This window comes from Megascapheus bottae, chromosome 11, assembly GCF_031878675.1.
Source record: "Megascapheus bottae isolate mThoBot1 chromosome 11, mThoBot2.hap1, whole genome shotgun sequence".
In the NCBI taxonomy this organism is placed as follows: domain Eukaryota; kingdom Metazoa; phylum Chordata; class Mammalia; order Rodentia; family Geomyidae; genus Megascapheus; species Megascapheus bottae.
Window position 1 is genome coordinate 52321028 of NC_143519.1, and position 15447 is coordinate 52336474.

General features: G+C 38.8%; 1 protein-coding gene across 3 annotated transcripts in view; it reads right to left on the reverse strand.

Moving 5' to 3' along the window:
- The window catches only part of Dclk1 (doublecortin like kinase 1), a 330559-nt gene that overhangs the window by 8281 nt on the left and 306831 nt on the right, over positions 1-15447 (reverse strand). Inside the window, exons 16-17 of one of the 3 annotated variants that reach the window (XM_090342260.1) lie at positions 14603-14716; positions 8935-9008 (exon numbers count right to left, since the gene is read on the reverse strand). In XM_090342260.1, the coding sequence (XP_090198386.1) occupies positions 8935-9008; positions 14603-14716 (188 nt within the window). Of the gene's footprint in view, positions 1-8786; positions 9009-14602; positions 14717-15447 lie in introns of those variants that run through there. The other 2 variants (XM_090342261.1, XM_090342259.1) reach the window with 2 other exon arrangements.

Below are 15447 nucleotides of genomic sequence, written 5' to 3' on the forward strand. Positions count from 1 at the left end.
TTCACTCCATCTATCAAGAAGCCACATCTGATCCAGATGCTTTCTGGTTATGTAACCTAATAAATTTCCATTGGGCTTACTCCAGTTTGGTTTGAGTTTTCTATACTTGCTATCAAAGTAGGTATGAGAGATTGCTGAATATACTTGTTATTCTTACCGCTATATCGTGACTCAAGCTATTCGCTAATCTGAAAAGAACTCTTCTCCTCTGCCCAGTCAGATTTATTTATTCTCTAAGACTTGATCACATTTTACTTACTGCCTTCTATGTTTTTTTTAAACATAATCCCCTCAGGCAAGAATATGTTGACTGAATTTTTGGTCATTAATTGTATATTGAGTGCTTATTATCTTTTCTGTATATACTTTTCAAGTGCATGTAAATTCCTCTGTGGTACAATTTGAAATTTCCATTTATTTCCCAGGATACTTAGCAGACTATGGACACAATTAGGCATGTATTGCATGCAAGTTATTAATAAATAATGTTTAGGGATAGATTATATACTTACTGAATAACAATAAGAATACAACCCAAAGCAACTCTGTAACACCAAAGAGTAAGAAGATAAAAGTACAGAGAATATATTGAAGGATATATTAAGAGTATGTATATATATACATATAATACACATATGTATATATATATACACCAATATAATGTATGTTTTAAATATAGTCAAATTCTTCTCTTTTTTCCCCCAGTACTGGAGCTTGAAATTATGCCTTATTCTCTTTCTTGGGTTTTTTTTTTTGTTTTTTTGGCTATATGTTGGCACTCTACCACTTGAGCCACACCTCCACTTCCAGCTTTTTCTTAATTAGTTGAAAATAAGAGTCTCATGGATTTTTCTGTCTAGGCTGGCTTCTCAATTCTCAGATATTGGCTTCCTGAATAGCTAAAATTAAAGGTGTGAACTACCAGTACCTGGTTGATCAAATCCTTAATGCCAGATAAAATTTAAATTATCTACTACCCATACATTTATTTACTCTATAAGGTTGATGATGAATTGATTTCTTATCACAATAAGCATGGTCCTACAAGATATCTGTAGATCTTTAGTGATGACTCTAAAATTAACTAAAACTCCAGGCAATTCATCTTTTGCAGTTGAATTATAAACTTCTTAGAACTGAAGGGCTCCAGAAGAAAAGTGCAAGTACATCTTGTTAGACACATCTTGGGAGATTTTGTTCTTACACATGTATAGTGGAACTGATTACCTTTGTCAAAGCTTCTGAAATATCTAAAATGTGCATCGTTCTTGGCCATTTCTAAATGAACAGAGGCAGTTTCACTCCTTTGTCAATCACCAACTGCTCATCCATGTCAAGGAAAAGGGGTACCTCTGCCTCACTGACCATCTTTACAAGATGAGGACCACCTCAAATACAGGCTTAATGTTTCATTAGCACCCAAGACTTCCTGTATTCATTATGTTGCTCATGGTTTGTGTCTGGCTTGGAACTAGCACTGGTGGCAAGGCAGTAGAAATCCCAAATGCCTCCTCACTAAATTCCCACTTCATTAAGAGCTCCTAAGAGAATCTAAAGGTTGCAGGACCACATTCTGGTGCTAATTATCACAGATCAGAGGGGAGAAAGAAATTTCCTGAGATTCTGGTGGTGACCAGTGGTCACTGGATACAAATCTTCAACCAAGTTCCTTCAAAAAAATGTGCACCATGTACACATTGTTCCATAGTATGTACTGGCTAGGAGCTATCAAATGGCCAGGGGAATCTGGTCAATAGCACTGAGAGTTGATAAAATAAAATGACATAGAGAAACAGACTAATATAAACCTGTCAGGCACATAAGCAGCACTGTATATTCCCACCTCAAACTACAAGACTGACTACCACAGAGCAACCTGGCAGCTCACTAGAGCAAATGTGAAAATTGAGAAATGGAAAAATCAAGCCAGTTACCCCCAGCAATGCAGGTGGCTATATAGACTGTAGCTGGAAATATTGGAGATATAAAAATCCATCACGTTTCTGGGTCTGTCTCCACGACAGGCATAAGTAAATAAAAGGCAGTATTTACCTAACCGGGAAATTTCTTCCCAGAAGAAATACAGCTAATGAATTTGGCCTGACTTGACTCTTGGGAAATAACACTGTGCTCCACACTCCACTCAGATATTTCAAATCCTTTTTTCCCCCTGACAATAAATTGGGAACTCAGCACAAGCACACCCGAACTACCCATCTGATATACTCTATCCAATGTGAAAGGTGAAGTACAGCAGTGGAGGACGGAGGTCAGGAATGAATAAAAAAGACATGAACTTCAGCATTCGCTTTGGTGTTGCTTTTCTTAGAATCACTCTGCAGCTCTATAACTCTTAAGAGCTTTAGCACAATCCCTATGAAAACAGCAGTAGGTAGAAGTCAGGAGAATTAGCTTTCTGGCCTAGCTCAGCTAATTATGTGTCCTTGCATACGTTTTCTAACTACCTTGGGTACACAATTCCACCTTCATAGACTGAAGTAGGGTGAGGGGAGCTAGGCGTGTTCCCAGGGGAAACGTTCACCTATGAAATTCTATGAATATGCTTAATATCATCATCAATCTACTACAATGGGTTGTGTTTTCCCCTCTGCAAACAATAGGCCTCACAGTCAATGGATCAACAATACTTCCACTCTGCAGAAATACAGGCAGGATTCACAAGGGATGAACCTCATTTTAGCTGTCAGGCGATGTGTTCTGTCATGGCAGTAATTATTGGATTTAAGTAACTGCATTTTTCAGAGGCAAACGCAGGCTGCATCCCCTTCTCCCCCCCCCACCCCTCTTTTTTTTTGTTTTCTTAATTTATTGCTAGCCATCACAGACAGTCTTCATTTCATTAATAAAAGAACATTATTGTGCATTTTGCCTTTTAGGCCATCCATTATTCATACTACCTAGGAGACTGAGCCAGAGGTGCTGCTGCTGGGGTATTAATCTCAGGAACCCTCTCCTATACTTCCCTCTCTCTGTAGAGATGAAGTTATGATTCACTTGCCATTTCGGAAATGTGTTGCTTGCTGGTAAAATTAAACTGACAAATCGATAGACAGTTTCACCTCCTCATTTTTATCGGGCTTACTCTCCTGTTCCTGAATGTTCTCTTTTGTTTTGCTTTTGCATCTTTTTTTTTTTGAGACGCTTATCAGGAACTACAGAGGATCTGGAGACATGACCCAGATTTGTCCTAGAGAAAAAAAAATTATCATTGAGATGGGAAATGGAGGCCGACGTGGGATACAATTGGGAAGGTTTTGAAGCTGCTTTCATGGAGTGACTCTTAAAAATTCCTCATTTTCCTGGGAGACCTTCTCATCTACTTCTGCATCAGTAATCTTGAACGTCAGCCTCTCACACTGAACTGGTTCTTACAGAAATTCCAATTGGTTTAGGTCTGTCATAGGTTTTATAGCTTCCCATCATAGGGTTATTAAGACTATTAGAAGGGTTTGAGGTCAGCCTTTCAGAGAACAAAATTCACATGCTTTCCTCGGCTCTGCAGTTCCTAATTTCCCAACATCTTGTTTGGTCTTTATTATACTAAGTTGTTCAAGAATGCCATAGACAAATGGCAGAAATGGAGAACTTACCCAATTATTTTTATTGAAAAACAATTTCAGATTTGCTGAAATGCTTACTATGCATTTCTAAAAATGGTACATCATCCTAGAATATTGTACATGTAGTTTCATTGTCTAATCCTTTAAAGAATCCTAAACTCTTCAAGACACCTCTATCTTGAAAGTCAAGAGAAGAATAATTCTTGGTTTTTCTGGAGAGTTTAAGCAACTCAGTGTTAGCTGAAGGCCTACTGTGTGCCAAGAATTCTACTAGGTAGATGAGATACAGGTTTTAAAAAGCCACATTCCTATTCTCATGGGATTTGCATTCTTAGTAAGTGAGGCCTTTTAATATATAATCATTCTTTAAATAGGGGTTGGCAAACATTTTCTGAAAAGGGGTAGATTGCTAATAGTTTAGGCTTTGATGCCATATATCACTGATACAACTTTTCATATCTGCCACTGTAAGGCAAAAACAGCCAGAGACAATTTGTAAATGACACTTATTACAAAAACAGGTAGTGGATTAGATGTGGTTCCTTGATCATGGCTGGCTTTTTCTACTCTAGAGGACAACATTTGAAATTTGTATGTCAGACTTTGGATATCTGCTGTTGTAAATACCCAAGAAAAATATTAGAAGTTTGTTACTAGTTTACAGTAATTAAAGTACCAAGAAGGTTCATGCCTCTATAACAAATGATTTTGATCTTGAAAATGATGTTTTCTCAGGAGAGCCTCCCTCTTCTAAGAAGTGGTTTTTGTTTGTTTGTTTGTTTTTTCTTTGTAGAGAGGAAAACACCAGGCCTGCTCTAAGTGGTGTTGTAGGTGGGGTCTGTGAAGGCTTTTGTGCACATAAGGCTCATTTAATCTTTTCTACCATTTTAGAGGGTGACTAACATTATTCTTTTTTTATAGATGGGAAAATAAAAAGTCAGAGAGAAGACTGTGACTTTCATAAGGTCATTCTTAAAGTGCCTCCAGTTTCACATGTATTTGAGAATTGTCTATGTCTAATATGCAGATAAGAAAATCTGAATCATAACCATCACTAATAAACAACCCTAAATGGGGCAGGAATGAATGTGTAGAAAAGTGTGGATATTTACTTTTCAATGAAACCAAGAAAAAACAAACTCAAACAAATGTGATGCCACTAGGTAAAATTCAGTCAATAGTATGTTCTGTGAAGAATCAGGAAAACAAACAGAATCACTTCAGTTTATCCCAGAGTAAAGCTTAGAATGCCTTGGAGTTCTCGTGTTTCTAGTGACAATAAGACTGAATTTATTAAAAAGGAAAAAAGAGACCCATAAGCTTAAGTGCTGGGTGTATGGTGCAATCCCCTACATCTGAAATTCAAGAGATGAAGGCAGAGGATCACAGGTTCAAGGCCAATTTAGGCAAGACTCTGTCTCATAAACCAAACAACAACAACAACAAAAACCCATCTGTATTGTTGCAATCTTCTCTTAAGGAGCCTTGGAAAACAAAACCAAAGTAGAATCCTCAGACAGAGAAGCCACCTGTCTGACTGGGGAAGACAACCCACACAGTTCATTTCCCCCCCTCTTCTTTCAAGCATTCACGTTTCTGCAACAGGCATAGAATTTACTCTGCTTTTGAACTTCACTTGTGGGTAGCAAAGTACAACTACAAGACCTCTCCTCAGTGCTTTCCAAAGACTTCCCTGTGGTTGAAGTTTGAGTGGTTTTGAAAGATTAAAGCTATGCTTCAAACAAGAACAACAACAACAAACCAAACACTTAGCTCCAAAACTTTCTGTTATAGAAGATGTCTCACAAAGGGGACTGACTGGCGGGTTCATTCCTGGCTGGAACAGCGGCATCTGCCCTTCCTTCTGGCAGCTTCTGCCACTCAGCAGGGAGCCTGTTCTCACTCAGCAAAGCCAGGCCAAGGCAGCTTGCCACCAAGCAACCTGCAACCCAGTGCATTTCAACATGCGGTATGCATTTGGCTGCTATCAGGCAAGATCCACCCCAGAACCCTTCTCCTACCATGCTGCGATTCCTCCCTGTCTTCCGTGGAACCATTCTTTCAAGACCTGCACGGAGCAAGATGCATTTAACAAACCACATTCCTTTTAACAGCTGGCCACGACAGCATTAAATAGCGCTGCGAAGATGGTGCGTGGCTGCCACCCCTCTGCCTCATTACTCACTGTTTCAGGATGGGGCTTGAATCCAATATGCACACTTTAAACATGGCATGCCTGGGAAAGCCACCACCCTTTCGTCCTAGCTTACTTTCCTATGTCATCTCATGGAGCGTTTTTAGCTTCGGTCTCATGTTGATGCTGACTTAATTGTGTTACCCTGTTCTGTGTGTTGCAAAGGCAGAATTCTTTGGCCTATTACAATACTGGCCACAGGGAACAGCCTCACTGGAGACTAGCCTAGGGCAGTGTCCCTTTTGGATAAGATGTATCTTCAGAAAGTGGGGGGTTAGGTACCAGGGTGTCAATTTACTTTTAGTGATTTGCTTCAGGGACAAGCAAGGGTTTCATAGGCCCCAGGGATAGGACATAGCTCAGGGAACTTCTTCTCCTGACTCTGGGTGACAGGGGTAAAGTTTCCTGGATCAGCAGGCCAACTACATGGTACCACAGCTTCCCTGAAACCCCTTCACCCGCTGCTGCATGCTGGGAGCAGTTCTCTGTAAAGGAGAGAAAGTGGTAACTGGGTCACCATCATTTCTTCAAAATGGAGGTAGCAAAAATTCAATTAAGAGGATCACAATAATTCTGGGTATCCCAAAGAGATGGGTGCTTTTCCAGTGTTATGCTCTTATGTGAGTTTGCTTTGCACGGAGTAGTAAAAACAGCCACAAGCGCTTGTAAACACCACAACTGGGAATGGGGTTGTTTGCCTGTAATGATTGTTTATGTTGGAAAGTTGGCTGCCACTGTAGTTCGACAAATGCTCCCACTTCATGGAGATAAAAGGCGAGCATGTGCAATCGCTGAGGAGAGCGTGTTCGTTCTGGGGCTAAATGGCATTATAAAACTTCCTAATTAAGCATTGATGGCGATGAGTATTTTAGCATCATTTCTCCCATTTAGCTTTACATACTGGGTGCACTGTTTAGTACAGCATTAACTATAAACATTGTTGTTACTGCCCCCAGCTGGAAAACAGAGCAGTTTATGTGTGGAAGAAAAAAGAGATTATCTCCCATCTGCTCCTGCCCATTATTCAGGGATGTGTCATTTTGTGTGCTGACGGAAGCCATCACTAGAATTTTAGTTAAATGCCCTTTTTATACTGGGCCACAGGTATCAGTTAGTAGATTTACTTGGTAATTCATACCTATCCTTAATCTTACCGATTTAGTAATTTAGGTCTAGAGATTTATCCTTTTGTATTTTTGATTAGACCATTGTTGGTGTGTAATATTTTATTATACAAATCCACACAACTGTAATTAGACATTCTTGATGTCTATTTCTAATTGTATATCCACTTTACACATATATGTCTGGTGAATATGCCTGAGGATTGAAGACATACAATTAAACAAGGCAGAGCATGGTGTGATTCAATTTATAGGACGTACGAAGCTCAGCCAAGCTAATTAATGTGGATAGACTCTGGGGTCAGTGTTTACCCCTGGAGTGAAATGACTGTCCTAGAAAAGCCCCGGAAGGTTTTTGGGGTATGCTTAGAATATTTTGAGCCTAGTCTAAAGACTGCTTAAACGGGATGTGTGCAGTCTGTGAACAAATGTTCACATTCGTGGATGTGCACTGTTTCTGCCTGTGTATTATCTTTCTTTATAAACATGTAAAGGATGGGAGGGTCATCTTCCATGTTAAGGCAAAAGGCAGAGACTGCACAGAGGCAAATTAGGATTAATCGCCCTCCACCTCCAGCTCCCTCCCATGCCAAAAATGGTTGAAAAAAATAAAACGAAGTTTTTTCTACGTCCATTAAAGTCATTTACTTAGGTACATTAAAATTTGAATGCGCACTTTGACAGGCATATCAACCCTCAAAATACAAATAACCTTCTCTGGATAAATGATCCCAAATATTAGTGAGATGTGTATTTTCTTAGTAAGACTTGGGTATTTACTTTGTGAGACCTGGGTATTTTCTTGCTTCAAGCAAATTTGGAAATGATCCTGGTATATTTTGAACATTTGCCAGAGTGAGCCTTTTTGTGCTGTTCTAAGTATGATTTTTGGTATGTCATAATAGAAAGAATAAAGCAACAATAATTAGGGGCTAAAATAATATATATATATACACTGTGTATGTATATACACATATATCTATGTATTTTTCTTTTAAAAAACTTAGTCTAATCTAAGAGACAGTACTTGACAGTGAATCACTGTTGATTGACTCCATCATTTGAGAAAAATAAATGGCCAAAATTGGTGAATTTTTTCTTAGCAAACACTAAGACAGGGAGCTTTACCTGGAAACCAATTCAGAGACATTATGATGGAGAAGAGAAGTCCCCTAGAACTGTTAAGGCTTCATTTCTCAAACCATCCTGCTTGTGGATAATTTTAAAGAGACAGAGACATGCACAATGCCCCTCGCAGGAAATGCCAGAGTCATTGACTGAAATAGAAACTGATGGTACAGAATTCATAACCAGCTTGAAAAGAAAAGGAAAAAAATCATCATCATCTCCCATAGATCCTTTTGCTGGAGCAGAAGCCAACTAAATAATCTGACAGTTTACAAAATATTGAAAAGTCAATTCATGCAATAGCTGGTACATAGAGGGATTTCTGGGGGTGGGGCAGGGGGAGGAAACAAGAAAACAAAAACAAAACAAAAAGGTGGATACTTTGAAAACACAAGCTTACCAACACACACAATGCATTCTATTAGCCCACTGCACTTGGAGGCGCTGCTACCACTAATGTGTAAATGCATTGTTTCATCCATCTAAGAAGGTCAAGGCTGATGACTTTAAAATGACAGTATATGCTTCTATAGAACGTATACTATGGTGCTATTGTTCTTCCATGTATCCAGGGACAGAAAAGCACTGCAAATCATTGTTTGAATTAGCAACATCAGGTAAAGGCTTTGGCATCAGCACGAAATATACTGTCCTTTTAACCATAAGGAAAATTGATATTGAGCATGTGCAATGGAAAGAAAGCTGGCAAATGTCAGTGTGAATAATGGGTGAAAAAAAGGAATGAGGGGGTGTGGCATCTCAATCAAGATTAAAACGAAACTGATAAAGCAGCATATGGACTGGGTAACAAATCAAAAGCATGTTTATCCACTGAAGGAACTGGTTAATGGAGACTGCCAGCACGTTGCCATGGAAACACTGACTGTTGAGCTGCACCATCTCATACCTTATCCAATACATTCCTGGTTGTTGGTAGTAGTCCAAAGACCCTGATCTCTTGATGGTAAACCCGTGGTCCAGCTGAGCAGAGAGAAATGGGGCAACTCAGTGGATCAACATTGTGCTAAAGGATTAAGACTCCAGACCAAGTTGTTTGTCATTAACTATGTAAGTAGAGAGAGTGACGGTGTCTCTCTCTTCTGCAGGGCAACTAGCTAATAGCGTAAATCTGCACATTGAAAATACAAAGGCGAGAAATGACACTAATCTTCCTTCCTGCATATCTCGGAGGCCAATTTGTTAGAACAGACCTAGTTTGTCAAACAGGTTTTTTTTTTTCCTTGAATGCACATTTAATAAGGCCCTCTCGATTTCAAAAGATAAAAAACACCTCTTCATAGGCTAGAGTATGGAAAATGCTTTCAGTCGAATAGAGTTCTGAAATCTGCTTTAGCCACCTAAGAGAAAGCAGGCTAGAACCCCACCTCCCCATCTCCCATGATACCCCACAAGGCTTACATTCAAGGCTTTCATAACTATTCAATACAAGAGAGAATTAAATTTTATAAGTCCACAAATGACAGCAATTTGGATTTCTTTCTTTAAGAGCTGATCTTTAAAAGCAGAACTACCCTTAGAGATGAATTCTGGTTCCACTTCTGAACTAAAGAGGTATCATATAAAACCATCAGTTCATTTTCTCTGTGCAACTAAGGAAAATAAAATGAGGTTTTCACTGTATATTAAAATGCATGTGTATAATTAAGAGCTTATGATTTAACAAAAGGTAAAATAAATAGAAGACAGGGTAATTTCTCCAAGTTGTTCATCCTCGAAAAAGATGTTCACTCACTATTGGCTACTTGGGAATAAACCTAGAGAAACAGTAATCATGCCGTTTGCCCATTCCACCTGTTCTGACCATGTAAGAAGCAACTTGTACGCCTTTCTTCAGAAAGAGGCTCATGAGCTCTTTCAGTGTCGCTTTGGTTTGATGCTCTTGACAGTTTCTACTTCTAAATTCACAAAGGCATTTCAAAACATGCCTAGGCACTAAGCATTTAAACTAGAAAAGAAAAAAAAAGAGAAGAAGAAGAAAGAAAAAGTGCTTGAAGGATTTGGTGTTCTGATTAGCGACTAGGGTATCTCAGTATTTCTGGAGAGCAATGTGGAATTTTTTTTATCGTTTTAAATATATATTTTTAGTTTAGTTACAGAAAAACATCGAAGCATGCTTGCTCTCAGCAACCTGGTTATGCAGCTATTTTAGTCCACAAAGAAAGCTATATAGTAACTGGTTCTCTCTCGCCATCTACAGGCCAGATGCCATATAACAGGGCTGGAGGTATTTCCAGAACTGATTGCCAGTCTCACAATTAGATGCACACTGATTAGTATGGATTTGTTCAATTAGACTGAAATGCTCTTATTTGCATGAGCAAAATGCAAAAGAAGAACTTTAAAGCATTAGGAAAATTATTGGTTAAAATAATAAACAGTCCTAAATGGAGAAAAATAAATCGGAACTGACATCTTAGTCATCAGTTCTCCATCAAGCTGAGCAAATCTAATAAGACCTCCCTCTCCTCCCTCAGCTCTCACAAAGTCCACCGTTAAAATGTCATCTCTAATTCCATTTTATGTCTATAAATTGCATTTTAATAACCTTTTGTTTCCCTTACCCTTCTCCCTGCATTTTTTGTTTTCTTTTAAATCTCCTAACTACTAGGAAAGCTAGCAGAGGGACAATGGGATTTTTGCAAGAGGCAAAATGTTGCCATTCCATGGACAGCAGTGGGCTTTCACTTAATCACACAGCTTGACCCAAGGTCAGAACACCTTTCCTCCTTTCAGAAATTCCCTGTGATCCCTCACAACCCCCAGCTGGTAATTACCCTCCTGGCCAACTCAAGGACTGTGTGCAGCCTTCCTATGAAGTTATCATGTGTCCTTCCTTTGGTTTGTATTAATGTTGGGTGTGAGAGAGCAGTGAGAAGAAACAAATGACAATATGAACAAAAAACCACGCTATGGTTCAGAACCATATATGCATGATAAACTCTGCTTGTGTCATGAGTTACACCTGTGAATAGTCTATTTGTTACAGCAGTGTTTTTTTCTCCTTTTGTCATTTTAAGGAAAAAATTCTGTTCTCAGCCTCTTTTATCTGTAGCATGCAACTAGGTATGTAACTAAAGAGAGAAGTACTATGTGAAAACTAATTATTTAATTGTCAATTTCCTGAAAAGAAACAAAGTATCTGATATTGCAATCTAATAGCATTGTGGGTTTGTGTATGTGTGTGCTGAACTCAGGGTCTAGGTGCTGTTCCTAAACTTTTGTGCTCAAGGCTAGTGCTCTCCCACTTAAGCCACAAGTCCACTTCTGCTTTTTTTGGCGGCTAATTGGAGATCAGAATGTCACAAACTTTCTTAGGTGGGCTGCCTGACTTCAAATCTGAAGTCTTCAGCTCTCAGGAACCCAAGTTGCTAGGATAACAGGAGTAAACCACTGATGGCCTGGCTTACGATTTAGTAGCTTTTAAACAGAGTATCAAGGGCATATGTAAATGTAAAAAAATCACTCCTGTAGCAGAAGGAGTTTAAAATAAAATTCAGTACACTATAGAGTCTAGGAAGAGCAGATGTGAGCATGAAAAAAATGTGTCTGAAAGAAAATGCTACCAAGATCCATTTATCTACACTATCGAATAGAACTGATAGTATGCTTTACTAATTACCCAACTTTTCATAATATAATTAAATCAATAAATGTATAGAATTATGAAATGGTCGAATGACCTTTATAGACTATAGCATTTTTTGAATAATTATGAAATGGTCGAATGTCCTTTATAGAATACAGCGTTTATAGAATATATTTTTTTCTACCTCCCACTTATACACGCTGTCTCACAACAGAATCTCATTATTGGGCTGTCACATTTGATAGTTGAATGAATATAATTTAATTCCAGGGCTACTTTCATCTTTTGATAGACCCCCCCCAGTGTCTGATGTTTGCATATTAAGAATAGAATAAAAATGACATACTATTCTGAAAGTAATAAAGCAGCCAGCTGGGTGCAGTAGCTCATGCCTATGGGCTACTACTCAGGAGGCTGAGATCTGCGGATTGCGGGTCAAAGCCAGCCCAGGCACTAAAACGTCTGTGAGGTTCTTATCTCCAATTAACCTCCAGAAAACTGGAAGTGGTTCTGTGTCTCAAGGGGTAGGGCAGTAGCCTTGAACTGAAGAGTTCAGGGACAGCACTCAGGCCCAGAGTTCAAGTCCCACGACGGACAAAATAAATGAATAAATAAATAAAATAGCCAAACAGACTCTCTTCTACTTTCTAGCCCACTCAGAGACTGCTGCTGACCTCCCTTGGGTTCTTGTTGAAAGTAGAGATGCTTCTGGGAGAAAACATCGTGGGAGAGAGTGTACAAATGCTCATAAGATGGCAGGTCAGTTTCTCCTAAAACAGCCCGAGGAATTGATTTTCATGCTCTCTTTCATAGTTGAAGTATTAAGCAGCATAGTGAACTGTGCTTCAGAGCTATTTAGGCACTTTTACATATCTATTTCTCTAAAATTAATATGAATCTGACTTGATAATTATTTTTTTAAGTCTGTAGTGGATAAGGCACAGCCAACAAGCCTGCAACCAATGTGTAACTCAGCATTACACAGGCCACCTCACAGTTCATTGATAATTAACACGTGTACGCTCCATACAAAACATGTCAGTGACAAACTGAGAAATCTGCATTTGAAATTGCATTCCGAATGGTCCAATCATGATGGTTGGGAGGAAAACAAAGTCGGTAGACTTTTGGATCTTCAAATATTAGAGGGAGATTATTTAGATGAAGTGTTCATAAACACGCCAAGGTGACATTTCAAAGTTTAGACAGGTTTCATAAAACTAACACTTCCCCCCCTCCTCAATGTGCAGTGTCCATCAGCTGGAAAGTCACCCTGAAACTCCTGTCCCTACCCATGACAGAGCTCCCACAATACTGTGAACAAGCCATTAGTAAGCAACCAAGGCAAACTGAAGCAAAGACTCATGAAAAGAAAAGACCAGGAAAAAGAAAAGAAAAGCAAACACATAATGATACTTTGCAGAGCAGCACTAAGCCCTGAGTGAGAGCAGAAAAAGCAGTTCTTTTCATAGACATGCATGCTGGCAACCTATTTCAAAAGAAAATTATGAACCACTGAAACCAAACGTTTTGGAAAAGACTTTGTCTCATCAATGAGCAATGGTGAAAAAAAGAAGACTATATATGAGTTGGTTCGGTTGAGCCTCTCACTGAGACTGTTACTTGGGAAAGGGATTGAGTAGCAGTGGCTAGCCAAAAACTCTAACCGGCTATGGATTAAGTTCTTTGTGGAAAGAGTAAAGAGAGGACAAGACCAACTTAAGAATTTTAAACCTCAGCAGAACTGAGGAACACCTGCATTTACGTGCCAGTTACCCACACATCTGCAACTTCACTAGTAAGAAACATGAAGCAAAGAGTACAACAGCATTTGTATGCATTTGTACCATCTGCAAATTTTGGAAGGCCATCTTAAATACTTAGTTGCTGAGATTGGGAACTGGCTATGCCAAATAGATCACTTATTAATCTTTTGTGTTATTAGTAGCTCTAGCAAAGTCAAACAAGAAAGAAAAAATAAAAAGAAGAAAGAAAATAGAAATATCCAGAGAAAGAGTTAAACATGCTGTACTGCCTATGAGCAGAAGGAATGGCTGAGAAGCATGAATAATTTCTACATTTTCAACATCAGAGTGTCTCCAGCTCTTTGTTCAGAAAGGAAAAATAGCCCAAGTGGTTTTCACATTAAATATGCTGTTTGAATTTACATACTCAAGAAAAAGAGGAAATTATTTTTTAAAAAAACCTCAAGTAATCTGGGACTTGAATATATTTACTCTAGAATATGACACCAAAGACATATGAGCTTCCTTTGTTTCTTGGGCCAATTTAATCTTTGCCTAGAGCAACTATCAAATTGCACGTACTATATGCCTGTATGTATAGAACAGAAACAACAAAAAAAATCCTTGTGCAGCATCATCAATAAAATGATGAATGTTAAAATAAAAGACTTTCAACTTTAACAGAAATTTCTAAGGAGCGAGACATTGTGGCTTCATTGGGTGTTCACAGCAATTCAATCCCACTAAAAATCATGTGGTAGAAGACTTTTCCTAGGTTCTGCCTTTCATTTAAGTCTACTATAAAGATCTTAGTGTTCCAACTTCTCCCTGCTATACTGTCTGTCTCAGCTTTGCTTCCTTTCTATGGTTGCTGCCCCCTCTGCCGCCCCACCAAAGACACTGAATTCTTTTTCAGCAAGCCAAAAAGTTTGCATTGGCAGAGTCCAGTGTGAGGGAAGTTTTTGTTTTAAAACAAAACCATGAAATTAATATATATTGCAAGATACCCTGGAGGTGTCAGATAATGATGGGATACCCAGGGAAATAGGCTGCAAACACATTCACATGGATGTAAAAGCCCTGGACTTCCTCTCTTTCATTAATGGGAAGCTGTCTAAAGAAATGACCTGCTCTGCTGTCTCTGAGTGGAATTTCCTGCGTAACGCCTGTCCCTTAGGTGGGCTGCTTTCAGAAAGTTAGAGGTAGATATTTCAGATGCTTACTGCTATGACAGAAACTCCAGCTGCTGTGCTGTTCGGCTTCGGGCCTGTGTTGAAATGCTTCTTTATCTTTCCAGCTACTGACAGCTGATGTTCATTTTCGGGGAGGGCATCATCCTACAGATATGAGGGAAAAAGAAAGAAGGAAAGAAAGAAAATATGAGATGCATAAAAATGAGGCCGAAATCTTCTCTCAGGCCATGATCTTAGAATTCGGAAGATGTCAAATAGACGCCAAGGTATTTTCTCACACAGCTGTTGGAGGCATGGTGGTGAGGTCAGATTCCTTTCCTAATGCGCTTCACCAATAATTTGTTCTGTGTAATCTGGTTCAGGTTTTGAATAAAGTTTACTTTCTGCCTTGGCTCCAACAACATATGTATGTATGTATGTATGTATGTATGTATGTATGTATGTATATATTTCATACATACATACATACATACATACATACATACATACATATTTTTAAGTCACCTGGCACCAGTGGCTCATATCTATAATCCTAGCTACTTAAGAGCCTAAGAGCTGAGGACTGACATTCAAAACTAGCCTGGGCAGGAAAGTCTGAAACTCCAGTTAATCACCAAAAAAGCTGGATATAGACCTGTGGCTCAAGTGACAGAGCAGTAGCCTTGCATGAAAAAGCTAAGGAACAGTGTTCAAGCCCTAAAATTCAAGCCTCAATACTGGCACTGAATTTTTTTTTTAAAGAAAAGGAAAAAAATTTAATCTGGCCAATCAAAACAAAGTTAGTGTCTGTTTTTTCACACTACTCTAGTTTATCATTCGATGTAGAAGCCAAGGTAATTGGAAGATCTGGGCTGAAGTCTGTAAATAATCTGGGG